Below are 23,611 nucleotides of genomic sequence, written 5' to 3'. Positions count from 1 at the left end.
TCAAAAGACACATTCTAGCATCTCTGCTTAGTTCTCTACATTTAAATGATACACCCATCACCCTCCTTTTTTGTTTCCATTGGATAAATTGGGTACAACACCTTGCAAAAAAAGTTTAAATAGAAAAAAATGGCATCAAAAAAATGCCATTAAACACTAAAGAGAGTAGCCAGCATTTCTTTCTTCTTTCTCCACATGCAAACAGAAGGACCTCCACAATAATCTGATGTTACTGCATCTCCTGCTGGAGTTTATAAGCATTTCCTGCCATTTCTTTTCTTTCTTTTTTTTTTTTAAGCAATGGAAACATTAAGTCTTTCTACATTAGAAACTGCAGATATTTGTATTAGTTTTGGTTCTGAAAGCAATTTCTTCATGTCAGTATGAAACTCTGCACTTGCTAATTTCATTAACAAGGATCAGGGTAAGTTATCCTGCAGAAGCCATCTTGCTATAGGCAAATTAATTCCAGAATAGAAACTTCTCATTAAAAACTCAGCTCAGGTATCTCTAGGCGGGAGGTTGTAGCACAGTTATAATTCACTTTAAAGTGAAACTTTACCTGCCAACATATTACAACAGTTACAAAATAATTATATGGTCTAAACATTCATTATGTGCTGTTATTACTGAAGACTGCTTAGTCGTGGTAGAGGGAGGTGGGAAACTACAGAGGATACTTAAGCTTTTATAACTGCCTCAATTTTACTTTTCTAAGCTGAAAATTGCTCTTCAATTAAACTTCCTTTAGAGAATGAGAATCAATGATCACAAATAAAATCATATAAAAGCTGACATCTGCACAATGTCACCCTACCTTATACAACTGTAGTGTTTGAAAGTGCTGGCAGCTTTCTGGCATTCCAAGCATAGTTGAATAGCTCCTGGATAATCCTCCTCCTTAAGATAAAATACAATTGAAAGCTCATCTGAAGTAACAGTGCAATACCCATTTTTCTTGCATGCTTATGTATAAACATTAGGAATAAATATTTTGCCTCTCCTGTCTCCCCAGTAAAAGAGTTAGGGTTAACTAAGTAAAGGGTCAGTAAAAGTAAAAGAGTTAGGATTAACTTCTAAAGTTAAAGAGTGAGGGTCTACTGCAGCAGGTAATTTAGAATTAGCAATATCTGAAAACACTAGGTATTACATTACCTTATGCAAACAACTTGCTGTATTGTTTCCTTATCCATATATATAAAACACATCACAAAGCTTTTATTACAGAACAACTAACATCTTCCCAGTAATCTATTCATGAGCATGGAAAGAGGTTAATTCAGGCACTGTCAGGCTATTCCCATTGTTTATAAAACATAAAAGGAGACAAGGAAAACACTCCCAACATTATGCCCAAATAAACAATATTTAAATTGACACATCCAGCTCATTAGAAATTAGCTTCAACACAACTGACTCACAGAAGGCCTCAGGAAACAAAGAACACACTATGAATGCATTGTCCTAATATATAAGAAGAACATCCAATAAGTGGACAGCTCAATCAGGAAGTATTATGAGGATGTCAGGACAAAACAAAAACATACACACAAAAATGTAAAACCCAAGGATCCTACCAACAAGACGTGGGCATTGCCTCAGATATACCTATTGTTCTGGTATTCTATTAGACATGAGACCAGAAGGAATCTTGGAAGAAGAGAAACCCTCTTTAATAGCTAAGAGCTTCTGGTTTTTGTCATAATTACATCTGTTATATTACATGCTTTAGAGAGCTCAAATGCAAAGCTGTTACTGGAATTTCAGTCATTGACTGAAGAGCAAAAACGCAAGGCTAATTTACATTCAGCTATTATCATAGAGGAGGTTCTGAAATGAAATTGGTTTTAACAGCAATGTTCTAATGCATATCAAATTTAGCTAAAAAACACAAAAAAACCCCAAATACATAATCCATTAGATGAAAACAGAACAGCACACTGGTCTAAAGAGCATTATTAGCTCTTTATATCTCTCTCCACTGGAAACCTGGTACTTGTTCCAGTAAGTCTAACAGAGCTCAAATCAGAAAGCGTGCTTGCATAAGATATATTACTAATATATTCCAGATGCAGCTCAGCCCTGTAAGCTACCATAAATTCATTCCAGGCTTTTTTTTAATTGGGAACCCTTTCAAAATTCTCTTCTCTGAGTGGCTACTAATAGCTCTCATGCATATTCCAACCTATTAACTTCTAGGAGTACAGAAAATAAATGGGCCACTAGCTGGGATAACTTATTGGGAGTAGACACTGAGCACAGCTCTACAACTGCAGTCTGCCAAAACAGCAATTCCAGCCCTTTAAAATCACTGACCAATTATGGTAATCAGACATTAGGGTCTGTGTGTGAATGCAACAGCAACTACATCTCCTCAGGACAATTCCTGCAAGTGGACAGTGAAGAGTTAATTTCCTGGGTAGCAAAACACAGCACAGAAATTAAAAGCTAATCATTGTACAGGGCTTACTGAGCAGAAAGACTTTATGCCACCTGAAAACGAGTGCAGTTTTGCTTGGTAAAGAGTAAGAAAGTTTGCTGACACAAGGTGACTTACTCAAGATAGAATTAAGTTCACAGAATCTTGAAAGCTGAAACTATTAAGATTCAATTTCCAAATTTAATAACTGGGAATTGTCATCATGATATTCTATCCAGTATTAGCTGTAAATATTTGGCAGACTTGCAAGTCGAAATTGTTACACTACAAGTACTATAGCTGTCAATTAAATGCTGAGGCTTTCTTTCATACAATTCATCACCTTAAGACAAGATCCTATTTTGCTCTGTGCAGTATCTACTGCATTTTTAGCCAGTATACATAACAGCATCTGAATTTTCAGTGTCATGGCCTGCCTGTTGCAATCTTTTCTACAACTGAATTAAAAAGCCAACCCAATGAATAAGGACAGAAGGCTACTACATTTACAAATGAAATACTAAGCTGGGAGCCCATCTATAAATTTGTATACTAATATATCAATAGAAATTCTTTATCCAGACCCAGCTTATCACCAATCAGCTAAATTTCTTTTTTTTTTCCTCAAATATCAAACTAAAGAAAAGAGGTATAAGTTGAGAGCAGGGATACGTGAAGACCCCACAACATTTTTACTGAACTAACTCAAGCTTCAGCGCCTAGATGTAAAGGCAGGAATGAGTTTTTGATAGAAAATACTCTCCCCTGGCAGCAGGGCTATCTAATTCCATATGAAGCTTTTCTCAATTTAAAAGAAGTATAAAAATACAATTTCATCCCATGCAAGACAAAAATTAGTATGACTGACAAATGTAGGCTTAGAATAGCTTCAAATTATACCAGTCTGGTAGGGACTTACCTCCAACATCTCACTCAAACGCACATCAGTTCTTTGCTAAAAAAAACCAAAACAAAAATCCAGTCATTACTACACAGAAATTAAGAAACATATTTGTCACTGAACAAAAACAACTGTACATACCAGTGTTTTTATTGTTCTCAGAGATTTTAGCAGTCCAATAAGCAACTGTCGTTTCCTCTGATTTGCAAGGAGCCCCAAACTAGTTTGTGTGAACCCTTCCTTTGCTATATTCAGGTGTCTGCAAGGTAAAAATTAACATAATCTTCAACAATTCATAAAATAAAACTTCCTTCTTATCAATTCTAACAAGTCCAAATACATGGTAGAAAATAAGATTATCAGCATTGTTAGGGGAACTCAGAAAATGAGATTATACCAAGAGACAGCTAAGAAGGTACATCCTCCCTTCTGCACTTGTCTGTGGATCAGTGGTATTCTCCAAAGCTTTCTGTTTCAAAGAGAACTACCAATTGCAAAAGTGAGGGCTGCAAGAGTTTGAAACTGTTTCAGTATCTCTAACTACTACTGCTAATAGCATTGAGCACATGAACAGGAAATATCATCAGCAAGCAAACTTCCTGGGTTTACAGATTTCCTGTTAAATACTTCCCCACTTTCAATCACTACAGTTCCTTAAGCAAATACCTTCTTCCATTTGTGCAAATAACCGCTGCCATCTGAAGGCCACTCTGCAATGATGTAACACGTTCAAGCTCCTACAGAGAGACAACAGGTTAAACAAATATACAATTTCAACAAATATGCAAGTTACACACCAGTGAAGACTACTGATTAATACATTTCTCTTGAGATGTTACAATGACTTTGTGGAGTTACTTCGTATTTTATTTCTTTCATCATTTTATGTATACTAAGAACTGCAATGTAACATTAACATAAACTGTATTTTGAAATACAATTCTCTTTTGAAGATAAGATAGTTGAAATCTGTTTTCACTGCAGTGGGACTCTCTACATTTATATATTGCACATTTAGCCTAAGAATTTCTATACCATTAATGCATTACAACAGAATGATCAAAGCTTCAGGGATAGAAGCACAGGGCTTAATTTGCATTAATATGCCAGAGAGCAGCAAAACAAAAAACACAAATTATGTTTCACACACAGCATTTTCTTGTTTAGAAGCACTTGTGTTCTACCAATTTAATAGATGTCACATCATAATGAATGTTAATTGTATCCTGTTGACTTTCAGCTGAAAACTCTTCAGCAGAGGTGACCTGAATTTAGCTTGATTTTGACTTAATGAAGTGCCTAGCATAATCTCAACTCCTTGAAAAAAAAATAAATGTTTTAATATAACTATTAGGATTTCTTTTGTTAGAACAGCTCTGAAGAAAAGTGCATTTTCTCCTCAGGCTACAGAAAAAGAGTTTTGTTTGTTTGTTTGAGGGGTTTTTTGGGTTTTTGGTTTTTTGGTGGTTTTTTTTTGGCAGGGGAGGTTTATTTTATTTTTTAATTCTGCTCATCATTTCAAAATGTATCAAGTGCCTTCCATGAGAAGGGCGATTTTTCACTTTGAAAACTCATCTAACTCTAATAATATGACAAGCAAAAATGAGTTCAAAGTTCAGTTCAGTTTTAGATCAGCTCCTGGTCAGTCTCCAAATCACTAAGCTGCATCTTCCACCACAACCTGCTCTTTTATGTTACCAGTGTTGCTTTTTTATAAATGACAGCCTAGTTGCTGATATGCAAAAAAGAAACCAAACTTTAAGATTACTTTCCTCAATACCTACCTCTACTTCTCTCTAAAAACATACTTTGCAAATACCAGAGCTATTCAAAAAGCCATTGCTCCCTTGTTCAAGGGGAAACACATACAATGAGGAGCTACTCCACTCCAGTCCTGCTTCTTGCAAAGACTCTGTAAAATCTCTCCTTTGAACACAACTGGATGGAGAGGAATGGGGAGAGAGTGCAGCCTAAATATTTCTGAAGAGAGAGTCTTCTGCCCACCATTGAGGGCTGAATACAATTTTTCTCTTCTCAGAAACAGTCTTTCACCCACTGGCTGCTCCTAAAGCATGTCTTTCTTCCAAGAACAGAAAACTGTAAATCCCTTACCCTGTGTCAGTGGCATGTCTCTCTCTTGTGGCCACAGGAGTGCCTGTCAGACCAGTACTTGACACTAGGCATGGGCTTCAAACCATGATATCCCTAAACTACACTTTGCACAGTGAAAATGTGTCCAGGACATGTGTTCAACTGCATGCTTGGTTCTTGTAATGAATTGTTACTGTAGTTTAGCACTGAACTGGAGCTGCCATTACAAGTTCACACAGCACAACAGGAGGTTCATTTCATGTATCAGTGGGAAAGTGAGACCTCTAATGCTCACCAGAAATCTCCAATAAATCTACTGACAAGAATAACTCTCTGCAGGCCTGTACCCATAAGTAACACTGAAGGATTATTGACTTAATCAGGCACAAAAGCATTTAATGAAAGTTTCTAAAAGATTTTTACTGGCACAATAGATTTTTAACTGTCCTTTGGGAATATCTGAAAGCACTTCTAGGTATGAAACAGGTTCACCTCACTAAGATATCTGCAAAAGGAACATTAGCATTACACAGCAAAATGCAAGAACATTTGCTGCAGTTCCATTATGCAGTGAGAGGTTTTTGAAGTGAAGCTGCTGGATTCAGGAAAAGCAGCACTCACTCAAAAGTATCAATTTCAAATTCCCATAACAGTGAAATAATACCAGAATATTTTTATACCATACAATTACCCTTTCTCCCCCTTCTACACTATCTTGTAAAGACTCAGCCAGTAGCACTTACCATCCTCCTTCTGCAGTAGCCTCCCACCTTATCACCCCTTCAACTAAAAGTGAAACAACTTTACTGTTACAGCCTTTTTCTTCCACCTGCTATTGCAGAAGATGACGCAAGCAATGGTCACTTCTCTCCCCCCCGCATTGCTCTTAAAACAGCAGCACTCCTTTCCCCAGGCAAGGATGGCAAAACACAGATGGCAACTTCACTTAGGCTGGATGCACTGGCCATAAGAACAAGAGAACAAAAAGGATGTTGTGTCCTCTGGATAAGAGGAAAATGATTGCAGCTCCATGATATCTACCACAGGTTAATAGCCATGAAGCCATCTTTGCTCTTCCACATTCTCTCCAGCTTCTTGCCCAAGGAATTGCCATAATCACCAATATACCCATGGTGATGTAAGGTGCTGTAGACAAACAGAAGTATTCACCACAGGATCATTCTCAGGCTAACTTAATAAAAATCACCATTTTCACTTAGCAGAATTGTTCGGACATTACTCCCAGGCACTTGGTGAGACTTTTGGGGATGATTCTCTGCAGGGACAGGAGTTGAACTTGATGATCCTAGTGGGTCCCTCCCAACACAACATATTCTGTGACTCTGATTCTCACAACTGTCTGACATTAGTGGCAGTTAGGTGATCTTAGGAAAGATCACTACTGCTTTCTCTTATGGAATAAGATGTGACAACACTACTAAACAAAGGCAATAAAGCAGCTCCTGCTCCAAGTTCATTGCAGGTATTAGCCAAGCCTGTGAATTCCTGAATTCTTCACAAGGCCTTGTAAAATGACCATATTACAAAACCTTTATCATCTTAAGGACTTTCAAGTCAATACACCGTTGGCTTTCACTATAGAGACAGAGCTTTAGCATACAAAAATAGCTGGTTACCAACCAGGCACCAGCACCCCTACTACAAATCACTGTAATGACACAACTGCAGCATTATAGCAGCACAAAATTGAGCAGTTTGTTCTTGAAAACTGTTAGTTGTCTTACCTCAACATATGCAGGCTGTTTTTCAAGGATTAAATCTGCAACTTTCTTAGATACCTTAAAAAGAATAACACTCCATGTGATACATAGCAATCTCAATTAAGTAGGCCATGCCCGTACTAAAATTCTACAAGCTTATGATTATCTACCATTAAGTTCTGCATTTTTCAAATTTATTAATAAATATTCCACAACAACATATAAAAAAATTGCTAAAATTACGATCAGCTTTCCTTAGAACCAAGATAAGAGAAACATGCACAAGTCCATCTAGCAATTAGTGGGCGTTTTTAGACTACTCACTTAACTCTCTCCTTGTTAAGCAACGTGCCAGAAAAGCAAATAGAAATAATTTGGGGAACTGCAAGTATTTACATTTTGCTCATGCTATTGCTAGAGTACAAATTTAAGTCAATGATATAGCATAGTGTGTTGGCTGGGGCTGGGGTATTCAATTTTCTTCAAAGTACTTGGGCTGAAACCAGTTTTGGTAACACAGAGGTGTTTCAGTCGAGCAGTGCCTGTAGAGAATCAAGGCTTTTTCTACTCCTCGAACCACCTCACCAGCAAGTGGGCTGGGGGTGCACAAACCTTTGAGAGGAGACAAAGCTGAGGCAGCTGACCCCAACTGAACCATGGGATATCCTAAATGTACAGTGTCATGATCAGCATATACACTTTGGGGAAAAGAAGGAAAGGAAGGATGCTCAGAGTGATGGCATTTGTCTTCACAAATAAATGCCACACATGATAGAGCCCTCCTCTCCTGGAGAAGGCTGAACAGCTGCCTGCCCATGAAAAGCAGTGAATTAATTCCCTGTTTTGCTTCACTTGCTTTTGTTTTACCTATTTTTTAGCTATTTCTTCTGCATTATCTACTTTTATCTCAACCCCTGAGCTTTTTTACTTTTACTCCTCCCATTCTCCCCCCTGAAGAAGTGAGTGAGAGGCTGTGTGGTACTTCATTGCCATCTAGAGTTAAACTACAACATGTTTAACATAAGGACACCTACCTTTGAGACTGATACTGCATTAAAGCAAAACTATATCAAAATGAATATGCATCCTCTATATATTATACCCTTTCTTTACAACACAGAATATGTATCTTTTAAAATTTTCTCCACTGGTCTGAGTATAATTCTAAATAAAATGCTCCTGAAAGCTGCTGTCTGTATTGAATTTAAAAACTGGGCATTGCTACCTTAATCAATCTCTTGTCCACAAACATAGAAGCTTAAAAAGAAATCCAACAGTGACAGTCTTATAAATGCCAGCTTGAGAATAGTGTATTTAGTTTTGTTTTTCATCAGGGACTAAAAATATTTAAGAAATGGTTTCAAACATGACAAAGAAATTATTGGTATTGCTCTATATTCTTTTGGGGGAATAATCCTCCCAGAAATGGAATAAAATAAAGCTGGCGATGACAGTCAGCACACAATGCACTACTGGCAAAGAGAAATAAAGATTTTTGTAAACCTGACTGCTTGACTGCAATGTTTGCCTAAACATAGCACAGATTTGAGCTCTTCAATCAGCATTCCTGTAGCAATCTTATATTGGCTCCATCAGCTCAATTCCCATCCTCTGGAAGAGCACTTGCACATAAATGGTCTTTGAAGTATTCCAATGTCATCAGGGGGCAATGGACAAGGGGCATATACCCAGCTATGCTTTCCTCCTTCCATATCAAAAACAGGCCAGAACCACAGAGCAATTTTAAAACTGTTCAGTTGTACTTAACCTTTTAGTTGTTCCATAACTAATAACTCTTTCCTCTGCAAGACAGCAGAAGAACCAGCCCAGAGTGAGGTGGGGTCAGGATAGGATAATGTCAAGCTGAATGCTACACAAGCGTACATGACACCCTGGGGCTCTTAAGAAATTTTGTTCACTCCACAGTCTATGCACTGTGAAATTTTCACCTTCTTTTTTCAACATATTCTTCATACTAGTCATGTACCTGTAAAAAACTTTAGAACATGGATATACCTGCTAGTTATTCAATGCTCTAGTACTGTTAAGCAATGTTCAAGCAGTACACATGAATAAAAGGTATATTTCTTTTCAGTTTTTACACTTTTTGTTTTGCAAGTCCTCAGTTACCCTTCACTAATAATGAGCTCAACATTGACAAACATATTCTCAAAGGCACAGGCACTTTCTTTTCTTTCCCAGTACCTAGTGGTACTAATTTTCTTTCTGAGGTTCCAAGCTCTCAAATACTTTTTCAGATCAGCAATACTATCCCCAGTTACTTCATTTATTTCCAAACTGTCACACCCTTTTTGGCAGCTTCCATACAATTGTGCTGTGCTAAGCCTTGGAATCCTGAACTGCAGCTGCTAGCACTGAATGTGACCATGGTCATCAAAGCCTGCCAACAATGTTTCCTGAAGGGACAAACAATTTTCTCTTTCTTAATCACATCAGTAAAAAATATTTCATCTCCTGAGGAAAAAACAACATAGCTAAGGATATTAGACTACTAATGAAAATGAAGTCTAGCAGACATACAACTAAAAAGCTCTTCTAATTCAAATTGTAACAAGACAATTACAAATTAAAGTTATTATGATACACACATTAAAAAATGTTTGAGCAAGTTGGGATCCTTCCAGTGGAATGGAAAACTATTGAGAAAACTACAGAAGTCTACAGTGACCCTAAAAACAACAGAATGACCAAGATCAGCTGTGCAAAAGCAGTAAGTCAGTGAAGATCAGAGCTCTAGTACCTGTAATTCACACTCATATAAGTGCTTTGCATTAGAGAAATTCAGAATTTGGTATTATCTCCAAACTATTATTGTAAATTTCTCTGCCAGCTCTAGGTACAGACATTGAAGTGAAAAAGGCAGTATTTAGTTTTTTGCAAAAGCAGTGCCATTGTGTAATATGTCAACAGGCTTCTAGAATCATCTATCTAATAATCTATTCACCATTAAAATATTTTTAGGACTGAACTAACAACATACAACATTCTACAGTTTTGTCTTCCATGAAAGAAACTAACGTCCTTTAAGGCAGGTAGGTCTAAATGACCTATCACAAGATAAATGGATAACAACTGAGACACAAGAAGCAAACATGTAACAGTCTCTCACACTCTACCAGAAAATATGACATAAGGACATGAAACACAATATATAAGACATTTTAGCACTTTGGCACATGCTTAAGGAGGAAATTCCTTCCTATACCAGAAAAACATTTTGATGAAATTAAGAAAGAAACGAGCAAGGACCAATCCTGACTGGGGGAAGTTGGTGAGGGAAGAACTGGGCACATGTTCCTTGTCAAAGGTTTTGGCTTTGAGATTTTTTACCTGTTTATATTCTAAAAGCCACATCTGGCCATATTTACTGGAAGCCTTGTGCTCAGTTCTCTCCCCTATTATTCATTAGCTGTATGCACTTTCCTGTTCAAATGTTTTAGCAGCAGCCATGCCCTGAAACTACTCAGCTGCAGCCAGTTCCCATCCTGCAGGCAAGAAATGGCCAAGACATTGATAACACATATCAGGATTATGCAGCATATCTCACTGAAGTTGTCTCAGTCTTGAGAGCACTTCCTTGCAAAACAAGGTCACCATCAGATGTCCTCTTAAAATTAAAAAAAACCACCACCACCACACAAACAAACACACCAAAAAAATTACTACCTCTCACTCACTTCCAACTTCTTTCCTTATAAATCTTGGTAAGAAATATGGAATATTCATTTCCTCAGCTTCTCAGTAATCTTTCACAAAACTTCATAGGTATATTATGGGCAAAGCAGCTTAAGGCTTCTGCCTTTGCTGAAGGCTTATGTATTGTTAACAAAGAAAGATTCTCCTATACATTTCATTTATTTGAACACATGAATTAGGATTACTACTTCTGTTTTACTTGCAGATATTCTCCAAATGCCACATTAAATAGATTTGTTTCCTCTACCATGTTATGCACCTCAAAAGAGTAATGGAACAACAATTAATGGATTAATAGAAAATTTTAAAGTCTGCAACATAACAAGCACCTTTCAAGGTGCCTTACAAGCAACGTAACAAGCTGCAACTCCAATTTTGCCTCATACCTCATACTTACTACTCATTAAATTTCATTTGGTTTATTACATAATAACTCTGTATCAGTGTTCACTAAATACCCTTGTGAAGAATTAATATATTGGCAAATGAAAAGTAAGACAAAATAGCATCTTCAAGGAGAGAGTTTTTAAAACATTTTAAGTCTTACATTGCCAGAAATCCCACTAAGAGGTACTACTCCACTATTCAGCACTGTGTTGAACATTACAAGATAAACATTCAAAAAGTCAAGTTTCTAAAGAAATAGCACATTTGCTCTTTGTTACAATACTTAACACTAAGATTTACTTTCATGATTTCATATGATTGTATGATTTAGTGATGATTTTCCACTATAAAGGCACACAACATGATGCTAAAAAAAATACTTAGAATTGAATGTGTTAAGAAATCAAATTTTTTTCAGTTACACTTCTTGCTAAACTTATAGAAAAGACAACAAATTGTGTAAGGGTAGAGAGGAAAAAACTTTACTTACAGCAGCTTGCTGTTGTTTTAGTTTGTCTCTGTACTCTTCCAGTTCTTGAAGACTAAGTACTGGAGGAAGCCTCTGCATTTAAACAATAAATTAAAATCAGTAAGAAATTAAAGGTTGTTAACTTACACACAGCATTAGCTAGGCAATCAGTTTAAGTAAAGAAACATTCTTTTGGCTTCTGTAATCAATTAGTGCAGAATTAATCCATTTTTTCAAATGATAGATACTGAAATCAATTAGTGTTAAAATATATAACATAGGATCATAATTCCCTCATGTATTATTATAATTACCTCAAAGTTACTTCATTTTACATCATATATGTATACACCCAACCACCCAATCACAGAAAATGTCTCTCTCAGTTCGCTAAAAAAAATACACAAAATATAGAACAGATTTGTTTCCTCAACTATCTTGACTTTTTCACTTCAGTTTAAATTACAAAATGCCTGTAAGCATATTCTACTACATTAAGAGACTATATACTATATATATGCACCAATACTCTATGCTAGAAGCTGCACACAACTGCAAGATAACTTAGGGGTGTTCAGTGTTGTATTCATACAAGATCTAAGAAACAAAAAAAAGCTCATTGAAACAAGCATACTTTTGGTCTTCATTTTTTGTTATGTTACTATTTTTTCTTTCAAGATGACAGCTTACCTCTAACTCATACTTCACAATATCAAAGGAGTCATTGGAAAAATAAACTTCTTCAATGCTGTTAATTATTTCCTGTTGTGCCTGAGGATCAGGTGGTTCTTCATGTAGTTCTCTGAGCTCCTCCTGCACGAAACAAAACAGAATTTCCATCATGTAATAACACATCCTAGGAAGAACGACCTTTTAACAAAACTAACATCTTCCAAGAGCAACTTTCAACATTAACACAAGAAGCAATAGCAAAATACAGAAAGTACAGTACACTGTGGCTTGTATTTCCCATTAGGGAGAGCAAGACATTTAAAACTTCTCAAAAAAACAGTGTAGACTTCAACATTGCAGCCACTTAAACACTTCTTCATTAATTTATGGCACCAACTGCATGTTGAGTCCAGTTTTTTCCTCCTCACCTTTAGAAATTCTCATAATAAAGTAAAAATCAACTGGCAAACTATTTCTCCAGAAGGAGAAAAAAAAATTGCACAAACCCAAAACAACTAAAACCTGAATTTTTTAAAACAGATGAACCGTCTTTGTAAATGACACGTAGACAGTGTCATTACAAATGCATAACTTTTCAGTTCAGCCCACACATTCACTGAAATAAAAGATATGCCATTAAACACTTGATTTCTACAGAGAAAACCAGAACAGATCTGCCTTCTTTGCACAAGATTAACAGGTCTCAGATTTTAGCACAGAGGTCTAAGCAGAGATGTGCTGTCAGCCTTCTGAAAGCTAATATTCCAGAGATAAGCATCCCCCTCCTTGCTGTCACAATCTCCTCTGGAAGGCCTCCCCAACAACCCAGATGCTTCCAGTGGCTGAAGCAAACCAAGGACTCAGCCTGACCCTCCTCTTCCTCTGCTGCACTGGACATTGCAACTAACGCTGGCCCTCTCCTGGATGTCGTTCACACAAAAAGAATGAAAAATCCTTTATCAGAGACTCAAAAGGGAGAAGTGCTAGAATATTCTTTCATAAAAAGTAAAGATAAAATGGATCAAATTGCTTGATAATGAAATTAAACTCTGGTGAAGCAATGCAACAGACTGAAGAGTCCCATAATGACCCTGAGCCTCCCAGCAATGCTGAGTTGTTCCAGTGAGGCAAGGTGCTGGTATTTTCATCACAAAGAGCTCAAAGGTTTATTTCACCAGTGTGGTATCCAATTTTAGATTAATGACTGAACAGCCACTCATTTGCTTATTTTGCACGCCAGCTGAGATAAGGTCAATGTGCAGACGTCCCGAAGCAAAGTGACCCTTACAGCACACAGCAAGGCACTGCTTCTCTATGCACTAAGAGGCAGCAAAGGGCTCACAAGTGGCCGGTTTGGAAGAGCATCAGAGGAACCACTGCTCCTCTGGAATACTTCTCACATGGAAAAAAAAAAGGAAGGGAAAGAAGGGGAAAGAAGGGGAAAGAGGAAGGGGAAAGAGGGAAAAGGTGGGGCGGTGGGGAAATAAAAGGCAACGACTCCGATACAGAGAAAGACGGGTTCCAAGCGTATCTCGCGTCCTCCCCGAGCGGCCTCACGGCAGGCCGAGAGAGGGCCCAGGCGCGGCCGCCGGCGGGGCTCGGGCGCCCCCGCTGGGCCGCGGGCCAGGCCGCAGCCGGAAAGCTCCGAGCCGTGATGGGGCAGCGGGGAGCGGGAGAAAAAACATCGCGGAGGCAGCGGGGAACCGGAGAAAAGCTCTCCAGCAGTCACCTTCTCCGCCCAGGCGCCTCCGATCGCCCCCTGAAACTCCTGATGCAGTCACTGCCACCAGCGCAGGTGCACGCAGCAACCCCCGCCAGGCCAGGGAAAGGACATGGACTGCACCGACACACCGAGAGAAACAAGGAAGTAATACTGTTTTATCGTTATATAGCTGTAATGGTAGCTCTATAATGTACACCTGTAACTGTAAATCAGTTTCACATCTTACAGTACATTGAGTTTTAGTTATATGAAACTAAAATTAAAAATTATCCAAGACAGGCAACGGGGTCCACTTGTGAAAAGTGCATATTATAATGGCTCTACACAGATATTCACTCTATGTATTTTGTTGTATTGATTAGTAGTGCTGTATTAACATTTTAATAATATGATAAATGCAGTCTTGTAGTTAAAAGGTAACTTTTGTAGTTAAAATAGGAACTATGTAAGTGGGATACTTTTTAAAGACAGGAATGAGGCACTCTCACCAGATAGCAGCCACAGGACACCTAAATCTTTCAGAGAAAAGGAATTTATTGTTCTCTTATCAGAAGAAACTGACTTCTTTCTGCCTAGCTAAGGATCGAAGGCACCTTAGGATTAGGAGGAAGAAGCTGACTATGACCAGACCAAATCCTTTATTTGAATGGAATTTATGCATCATGTATGAGATGTATGAATACCAGGCTATTGGTTTTAAGGGTTCATCCTTTAACAGGTGTCCTTTTTCAGGCTTGTGCTACCCGGACGTCGGTAACTCTTTGTTTCTATTGTCTCATATTGTCCTAATTCGAATTGTCCAAATTATTATCACTCTAATTGTATTACTATTTTTATAACCATTTTATTACTATTAAACTTTTAAATCAATTTTAAAAACAACTGATTGGCGTTTTTCACACTCTGAACCACTGCAAATTGAATAACTGAATTTATCACCCAGTATTTGCCTACAAGTTCCTGTGTGACTGTTTCCTAAAAGAAAAAAAAGATTAAAAACTGACCAAAGAAGAAATGCTTAGGATCATTTGAAATATTGGACTACTAATAGCTTGTCATGTTGGTGAAAAAATATCTCAATACCATAGGTCAGTGGTGATTTACATTTGCTAAAAATGCATTAAGAAAGCCATTATGGACACATATTCTGGATTTGATGTTGGAGTGCCTAGGAAAATTGCTAAGAAACCATTTTATTCTGTCTCAGAAAGATCACTCATCTGAGTGTTTCTTGCCAAAACACTACTCAGGAAAATATTTATTAAATGACAAGGTTTTTCTTTACCTTGTTCATTTTTTTCTAGAAAAGCATTCTAGTTATAACTTTCCAGGATAAACTTTAGCTCCTCCATAAATTACATTATCTGACACCAGACTTTCTACCATGATAACCTGCAGCTTTCAGCACATCATGCTCCAGTAGTTTGAAATAACCAACATAGTGAAGGCAAATTTATTCATTCACCACTAAAGGAGGTAACTATCCCTAGCTACAGTTTATTTGCTGATATTCTAGTTTCCTCATCCTTTCAATCAGATACACAAAAACAATTTTACTATGTAGAAATAAGCCCATAGTTTCAGGGGTCTTGGCAAAGGGCCAGTTTAGTTCTGTGGACTTGGTATTCACACACTTTGTAGAAGAAAAGAGAGAAGCTCTATTAAATCCCTCAAGGTATTTTTCCACCCCAAAACTTGTCTAGCTATTGCCATGTAAGTATCTTCCTTAAAAAGAAAAAAAGTCAGCATTAAACCCATTTAACATCTTACATTTTATGTTAATTCAGCAATTCCGAGTGCTATTCTGAACAGAAAAGCCTGTCAAAAATTGTGACAGCAGCAATCTCATGATAATAACCTTGCAGAGAACTCTGCCATGGCTAAACAGAATTAATTAGATACACAGGAGGTCAGGAAGAGCAGCATATTGGCAAGGTGGACATCACAATATGCACTTCAATCCACCTGTCCAGGTTAACACATGCATTCAGCAGGAGGAACTCTTCAATCAATAATGGGCCAACACAGCCTGGTAAGACACTGTTTCACAGGCTACTCATTTTTCCAAAGTTTTATTCAGCAAGAGGCCTCACCTCCTACCTAAAACTCGTGTCACTTGTAGTGCCAACTGCATCTTTTTTCCCCCAGTACTTTGGGATCATACTTTCATAGAAAAACAATTTATCCTGTCAGGTTACCACTAGTGCAACCTTCAGCAGCAGGCCTCTCTCATTATGTCACCTAAATAGATCAGTGAAAGACAGCAGCTGGGAAGAAAAGAAAGAAGGAAAAAGAAGTCTGACAGCTTTGCGTGCTCAAAGAAGCCATTGCTAAATAAAACACAGTGCTTACATCCACACACTTCTCACATCATTTTGTGTTCCTGTGCTATGGAAATAGGAGTTTACAGTCTAGAAGCCTGTGGCAATTCCTTGAAATGCATTTGACAAGAGTCATCTCATTACAGACTCATCTGAAATGCAGTTCAGCAAGTTTTAGATGTCTACCCAGCCATTTCCCAGTGCATCACACTCTCCTTGTATGCTGTGTTGCCTGTAGCAGCAAAACCAATATTGCCCTGTTGAATGAAGCATTACTTGTAAGGAGTAGAAGCAAAAACTTTCTGCACTCCAGTCATTATCACCTAAAAGACTGGGAAGTGAAGACATTGTAAAAAGTTAACTAATACTACTCAGAGAAAAAAAATTCTAAACCGTTTCCAATCTAGTTAAAAGCTGAAGTTCAGCAACAGCCTATGCACTTTTATCTGGAGGTTACCAGGGGCCAAGTCTGCACTATACTGATTTGGACACAGCCTCCCTTTCTGTCATGAACCAAAAACACACCAATGAATTTGCTGCCAATTTGATGCCAATCCCTCCATTCTGAACATGGATAACACCTGTGCTAAAATCCAATCCTAAATACTGGGATTAGGGCTGTGCTCAACAGATTCAATCAGCAGCTGTGCTGCAACACTGCACCACTGTGAAATAAAAGTATTAAAGCTTCTATATATATGTATCTGTATACACACATGCAAACACAATCTTTGAATTCTATCTATATACAAAGATATATTTAGAGATTATATCTGTCTTAGAATCACAGAATCACAGAATCCACTGAGTTTGAAGGGACCCACAAGGATCATCAAGTCCAGCTCCTGGCCATGCACAGGACCATCCCCAAAAGTCACACCATGTGCCTGAGGGCATTGTCCAAATGCTTCTTGAACTCTGTCAGGCTTGGTGCTGTGACCACTTCTCTGGAGAGCGTTCCAGTGTTCAACCACCCTTGGGTGAAGAACCTTTATCTAGAATCTAATCTAATGTATATATATTATATTATAATATATATTTTTTTATTATTATTATATTCTTATATTATTTTATATAATATATTATATAATATGTTATATATTATTATATTGTTTATATTCTTATAATATATATTTATATATATTCAATATATATATATAGATATATAACTATATATATATATAACAATCTAATATTTCTCTATATGTTTTATATAACAATTAATGTCTATAATATCATAAAATACAATGTATAACTATAACAATAAACTTACTTTGCTTTCACTCCCTCCCCTCCCTCCCCTTTCCCCAGCTAGGGAAGGCAGTACCACAGAGAAGTTTGTGGTATTCCCTATCTTTCACAGAAAATGCTCAGAACCTCCTTTTGATCTTCCCTTGTTCAAAGTGTGTAGAGAGTACCTACTAAAAAGTTCGCATTCTACCAAAACAAACATTATACTTTGAAAACAACTCTCTTAATGGAGAGAACAACAAAATTGGATATGTTCTATCCATAGTACACGTTAGCCACACTACTACTTAATGCACTCCTGAAAAGCACTCAGCTACTGCTTGGGAAATAGAAACCCACATTCCTTTATCTATAGGAAAAACATTTTTTAAATAGTCTCAGTGTTATTTACCATGATAAGCTACAAAGTTAAATAATATTTGTATATTGCATATGAGCTGATTATCATCAAAATAAACATGACCTAATTCAAAGTCAATTCACCATTAATCCAACACACTTGAATTCAAGCATGCAAAATATCTACCTCAAGCTTTTGTGACAGAATCTGCTAACAAAACTGTTATCAGCTTGGGAAACAACAATAACAGAACGGTTCAAAAAGAATTAGTTTCCCTGGGTAATCAAGATATGCCAATGAAGTAATGTATTTCAGTCAAAATAGATGTTATGTCCTTCTACAAACAACTTTCTCTTCTAGATATCATAGAATCATCAAAGAATCATCAGAGAATGATAGAAGGGATCTTGAAGATTATCTAGTTCCAGCTCTCCTGTCATGGACACCTTTCACTAGACCAGGTTGCTCAGAGCTCCATCCAAGCTGGCCTTGAACACTGCCAGGGATGGGGCATCCACAACTTCTCTGGGCAACTTGTCATATACCCAGCCTTGCAGTTCAGATTTGGCTTCTCTACTTTATGAGACTTTATGAAACTAAAACTATTATACACTTACTTCCTACTGAGATACTTCCCTGTGTGAGTGAGTTGGCTGCATGAGTCTGTATAAACAAGTTAAGCAAGTTTGCTGGTGATTTGCCTTCATATGATAAGAAATTGAACTTTTTCAAAATAATTGCAGAACTTATTGGAGTACCAGGGAAAGTGAGTGAATACACTCAGGTACTCACTAAAATGTCCAAATGCCTAACAATTTCATTGCCTGAAAATAAAAAATTGAGTACAGTCATCACTTCATCATGCTGGCTACAGTCAGCAAATCAACAACTTTCAGATATCAAGACCCAAAAGAATTTTGCTGGTTTTGCTCTCAGGAGATGAAATGTCAGCAGATTCTTTTTCCTGTCCTCCCTATTTCCCATTTGACCTCCAAACTAGTGTGATAGTTCCTCATCTCAAAAAACATGGGTTTGTACCTAGGGTTGTCTAACCAATGGCTTGTCCTTTTACCAGTAATTCATACTGGCCCTAATTAATGCTGACCCTACAGTCTTTCATTCTGTATAGCTTTTGAAGTTTTCAGTAACATCTGCCCTGAATCAGTCTGGAGAAACCAATTTGAATGTGGAAGTGTGATGATGAAAGTGCAGCATCATAACCATTCTGTCATCCAAACAGCTTGAGATTTTAATGATTCAAGAGTTAAATAAAACCAGTTATTGCTACACAGTGTAGACTTATCAGACATATAACATCAAACCATTACAGAATGGAAATCCAGCCAAGATACCCTACATCTGCTTTTACCTGGAGAGCCAACTTGGCAAAAAACTGGCTGCTCAGGGAGTGGCAGGAATCTGCAATTGTGCAATTTAAGCGATGGAGATGTGACAGGTTTTTCAACATTGCTGCAACTGAATACTTTTGCTCTTTGATATCAATATATTGGACACTGTTTCACAAAGCATAATGTACCAATTCAGAGACTCTTACCTGATTTTTGAAATATACAGCAATGCTAATTTTCTGATCTGCCTCAGCACAGGCAGCATATTACAGAGTACTTAGAGAAACACAAGGGGTCTTTCGGTTTGACTTTTTAACTATTGTAAAAGAGGTCATCTAAATTCAAGTCAGTAATTTAAGTATCTTATTGGTTAAAGGCAAAGACCAAATTAATAGAAAATAATAGACAACAACCACAGAAGTCTTGTGAATGCTCCCCTCAGATCAACAGGGAATAAGGAACAGCCAATTATTGTGACAATTGTACTCTCACACACAGATCACTTAGCATGACTTGAGAGATGACAGTGAGGTGGCTTCATTTAAACAGTGAGACCTAAAAAAATACCAAAAGCTACTGCTATTATAAAGCATCTACTTTCCAAAGTAAAACTCAAAAAGCCATTTTTCTTTTTTCTTCTTTTTTTTTTAATTCACTCCAGCAAGAAACCTAAATAATATTAAGATCAGCAGCCAGAGACAACTGAAAAGTTTCAAGAAAAAATTTTCATGCAATTTCATTTGGAGTTGTCTCACAGCTCTTTCGTTCATTAAAACACTCTAAAAGACTTTCAGCAAGAAATAAAACTGAAAAAATAACAACAGTAAACCTGGTATTAAGGATAAAAAGAAGACACAACTAAGTGTCATTTAACTATAAAATGAAAAACTAAAATAGAGTGGGAGGGGAGGGATGTTGTATCATACCTTTGTAGGAATCCGTAAGTTTTCAATAGGACTGAGGTCATTAACACTCTCCTGAGGACTTCTTAGACCCTTTAAAAGAATAATAATCAGTTCAGTTTGATTCCTTTACGAATCTTGCAATCAAGTCTTACCTGATGTTGAATAGGTATCTACAGGTCTCTTAATAAATACTCTGACATGTAGCTGGAAGGCTAAGACCTCATTCTAGCAACATTTCAGCATGACCATCAGTATATAAATTATGTTCCACAAACATCTAAGCATTTCCAGCAATATGTACCTTTTCAGTACAGTTCACATTTTCTTTATCAAACTCACATCCTCCTGTTAATGTCCAGATGGTATCTTAAATTTTAGAATGAGCATGTGTCCAAAAACCATAGCATACTTTGTACCACTAACTTTATGATTTGATGGAATCAAATAACTGAATTCAAGTTAGATGCCAGCTACTCTATTGCAAGATTATTTCTGCTTGATGGCATATTTTTCTACTTACCATATTCCACTACTAGGACTGGCTTTCCCTATGTGTAACTGAACTGAAAAGGTTGCATAATCCACACTAGCTGCTTTATATAATTATTACTTCTTAAAACACGTATAGCCAAATAAATAGCATGTATGTTTGTTGAATATCAAACATATTTACAATTTTCATAGAAAGGTTTGGGCTAGAAGGAAACTAAAGATCATGTAGTTCCAAGGGACACCTTCCACTATATCAGGTTGCTCAGGGCCCCATCCAACCTGGCCTTGAACACTTCCAGGGATGGGGCACCCACTTCTGACAACCTGAAACAGCATCTCACCATTTCAAGCAGCAATACCACAGAACAGGCTGCTTAGTATATCTTCTGCCAGCTCCAGGCAGAAATGAATCTACACATCCAATTTTCAGATATGGTTCTGACTCCAGCTTCCCTTGAGACTTCAGTGTGTTCCTGTGAGTCAAAAGTTTCAGGCAGACTTTCTTCCTTCTCTTGTGATCAATGTTAACAGTATTTTTTCCAAGCCCCTTTCTGGTCCTGGGTACCTATATTTCTAAAAGGACCTACTATATCAGTTTATGGTGAGAAAGTTTGTATTTATTCTTTGAAACTGACAAAGCATTGTACATAATTTCAGTGCTAACTACTACATTTTACAACTGTTTCATCCTCCCAAGATGCAGAACCTCTCCATTTTGGTCTTGATTCTCAGATTTTGTCACACATCACTTCAAAACATCCTCCCTCTGCAGTTGCCACCATCAAAGATGACTCACCTCTATGCATCAGAAATTCAAAGTAAGAAACAAGCAAAGCAACTGCTGCAGTTTCTCATACTTCACACAAAATCTTCCCCAAGTCCTCTCAAAAATATGCAGTTCTAGTGACTTACCTCCAGAAGAAATCAAATATTTCACTTATCAAATGGTAAATGGAACCTAATCTTTTCAAATGACTGAAAATTGCCTAAGTTGTTATCATTTGCAGAAAACATCATCTCCACACTGGGCAGGCTTCCCAGCACTCCTCCCAGTCAAGCTGAAAAGGAATCATGTAATCCTCTACTGAAGCAGAACAGAACATTATTCTGGCAATTCCACTTTCACACAAGTGCTCATTTTTAAGCCCTGCCTCTTGCATAAGGATCACAACTCTGAGGGCATAGTTCTAGGGGAAAAAAGCTTCTGACTTTCTCATGATTTTCTATAACTATCTAGAATACCTGATGTGGGCGACACAAGTGATTTTTTTTAAGTTCTCTAATTAGACACAAATAAAGAGGCTTCTTTTCAGGGATATCTTATATATGTGAATAACTGGAATGTTCTACTGATGCACTTCCTTAAAAGGACTCTCAATCTTAGAAATATTAGTCCAAAAGTAGGCTTAGATCTACATAATCCTGAAGACAACCAGTACAAGAAGCAGACAGCAGGGAGGTGACAGACACACACCGAGGGCTCTGGGACACACTCACTATGTGCCCACCCAAATCTGTCCCTGGCACCTTCTCAGCCTCGCCTCCCTTTGGACCAAAAGCATTTGCTGCCAGACAAAGCCATGTTACAGAACCACAGCCCAGCGCTCAGAATTATATGTCAAAAAAGCAAACTGACACGGGCCCGCCCTGTCATCTTCAACAACGATTTCTCTGTTGTGACAAGAGCTACGCGTTGGCACCTGCGCACGCTTCCATTTCTCGGAGGAGAGAAACAAGGCGGATGCGTGTGCAGCAGGAGCCCGCACGCCCCGAGCCCTCCCCGGCAGGACAGAGGGCGATGCCCGCGCACCAGGGGCTCTCCGGAGTGTCCGGGCACGGCGGCCCCGAGGAGAAGCCGGGACGGTCGCAGCGGTACCCGGCCGCCCCCGAGAAGAGCCGCTCACCTGGCGGGTCATCAGCGACTTGATCTTCTGCATGATGGCCCCGCCGCCGCCCCGACTCCGCTCAGCGGCCGCGCAAGGCGCCGGGGCACGGCGCAGCCATGTTGGGCGCCACCTGACCGCGCCCGCCCGCGGCTCCCTGGGAGCGGTAGTTCCCGAGCGGCCGGCACGACTACAAGTCCCGGCAGCGCGGGCGGCAGGGCGGGCTCTGGAGCTGCGGTGTTTGAGTATTGGGGCTCGGGTGTGTACATTTCGACGTGCTTAGCTCAGGAGATAAAACGGAGTTCTGTGTACGGAGACAAGCTAGACCGTACATGTAGACGAGGAGAAATTCCTGGTTGTGATTGTCTCGGGTTCTTTCGGGCATTATGCACAGAGCGCGTCTGGCCTGTTCACGGGTGATGGATGTAGTTTTGCGTCGGTAAAAGAGGCTTGTGTCACTCTTATTTAGTTGTATTGATAGCAACTTAAAAAAAGCACACACACCAAAACCCACCAGGTAGCTTTTTAAATCTAATTTGTATCAGCTCAAGAAAAGAAAGAATTCATCCTACAGTCTTTGCTTAAGTGGAGGCAGCATCAGAGGGTGAGGCCACCTGCACATCGGCTGTGGCATGCTTGTGCCTGTAGGAAAAGGAGTTTTTTCCTTCTCCAGGGCACGTAGGTCAGCTCCGTGTGTTTCCTGATCCTGCTGTTACCCTGCGTCCCAGCTGCTGCTGGGTTGTTGCAGGGTAGGGCAGGTACGAGCAGGTGCCTTTGAAACCACACACTGACAAAGGGAGGGTCGGGAGCCATGGTCCCTCCCTGCTTCCTTTGGCAGGAGCTCATTACTTCTGGCTACCATTGGGAATATCGTGTAATTGTTTCATGGAAAACTTCTAACAAGTTTAGCATATAACAAAGTTACTTCTCATTAACAAAAATGACTAAAATTTGCGGATTGTTGGTGCTG

The 23,611-nt window shown here is 38.4% G+C and overlaps 1 protein-coding gene across 2 annotated transcripts in view; it reads right to left on the bottom strand.

The window, feature by feature from the left end:
* Positions 1–22,818, bottom strand: part of VPS50 (VPS50 subunit of EARP/GARPII complex) — an 80,610-nt gene extending 57,792 nt beyond the window's left edge. For both annotated transcript variants that reach the window (XM_071429006.1, XM_071429007.1), the window contains exons 1-9: positions 22,663–22,818; positions 20,288–20,356; positions 12,396–12,518; positions 11,727–11,798; positions 7,157–7,210; positions 3,987–4,057; positions 3,462–3,579; positions 3,339–3,374; positions 818–900 (exon numbers count right to left, since the gene is read on the bottom strand). In XM_071429006.1, the coding sequence (XP_071285107.1) occupies positions 818–900; positions 3,339–3,374; positions 3,462–3,579; positions 3,987–4,057; positions 7,157–7,210; positions 11,727–11,798; positions 12,396–12,518; positions 20,288–20,356; positions 22,663–22,695 (659 nt within the window). In that variant the 5' untranslated portion in view covers positions 22,696–22,818. The remainder of the gene's footprint in view (positions 1–817; positions 901–3,338; positions 3,375–3,461; positions 3,580–3,986; positions 4,058–7,156; positions 7,211–11,726; positions 11,799–12,395; positions 12,519–20,287; positions 20,357–22,662) is intronic.
* Between the last annotated feature and the right edge of the window lie 793 nt (positions 22,819–23,611).

Source organism: Agelaius tricolor, unplaced genomic scaffold (assembly GCF_023055355.1).
Source record: "Agelaius tricolor isolate 1412-34295 unplaced genomic scaffold, bAgeTri1.0.p SCAF_6, whole genome shotgun sequence".
In the NCBI taxonomy this organism is placed as follows: domain Eukaryota; kingdom Metazoa; phylum Chordata; class Aves; order Passeriformes; family Icteridae; genus Agelaius; species Agelaius tricolor.
The sequence above is the reverse complement of the archived record's forward strand: the minus strand, read 5'-3'. Positions and strand labels throughout refer to the sequence as shown.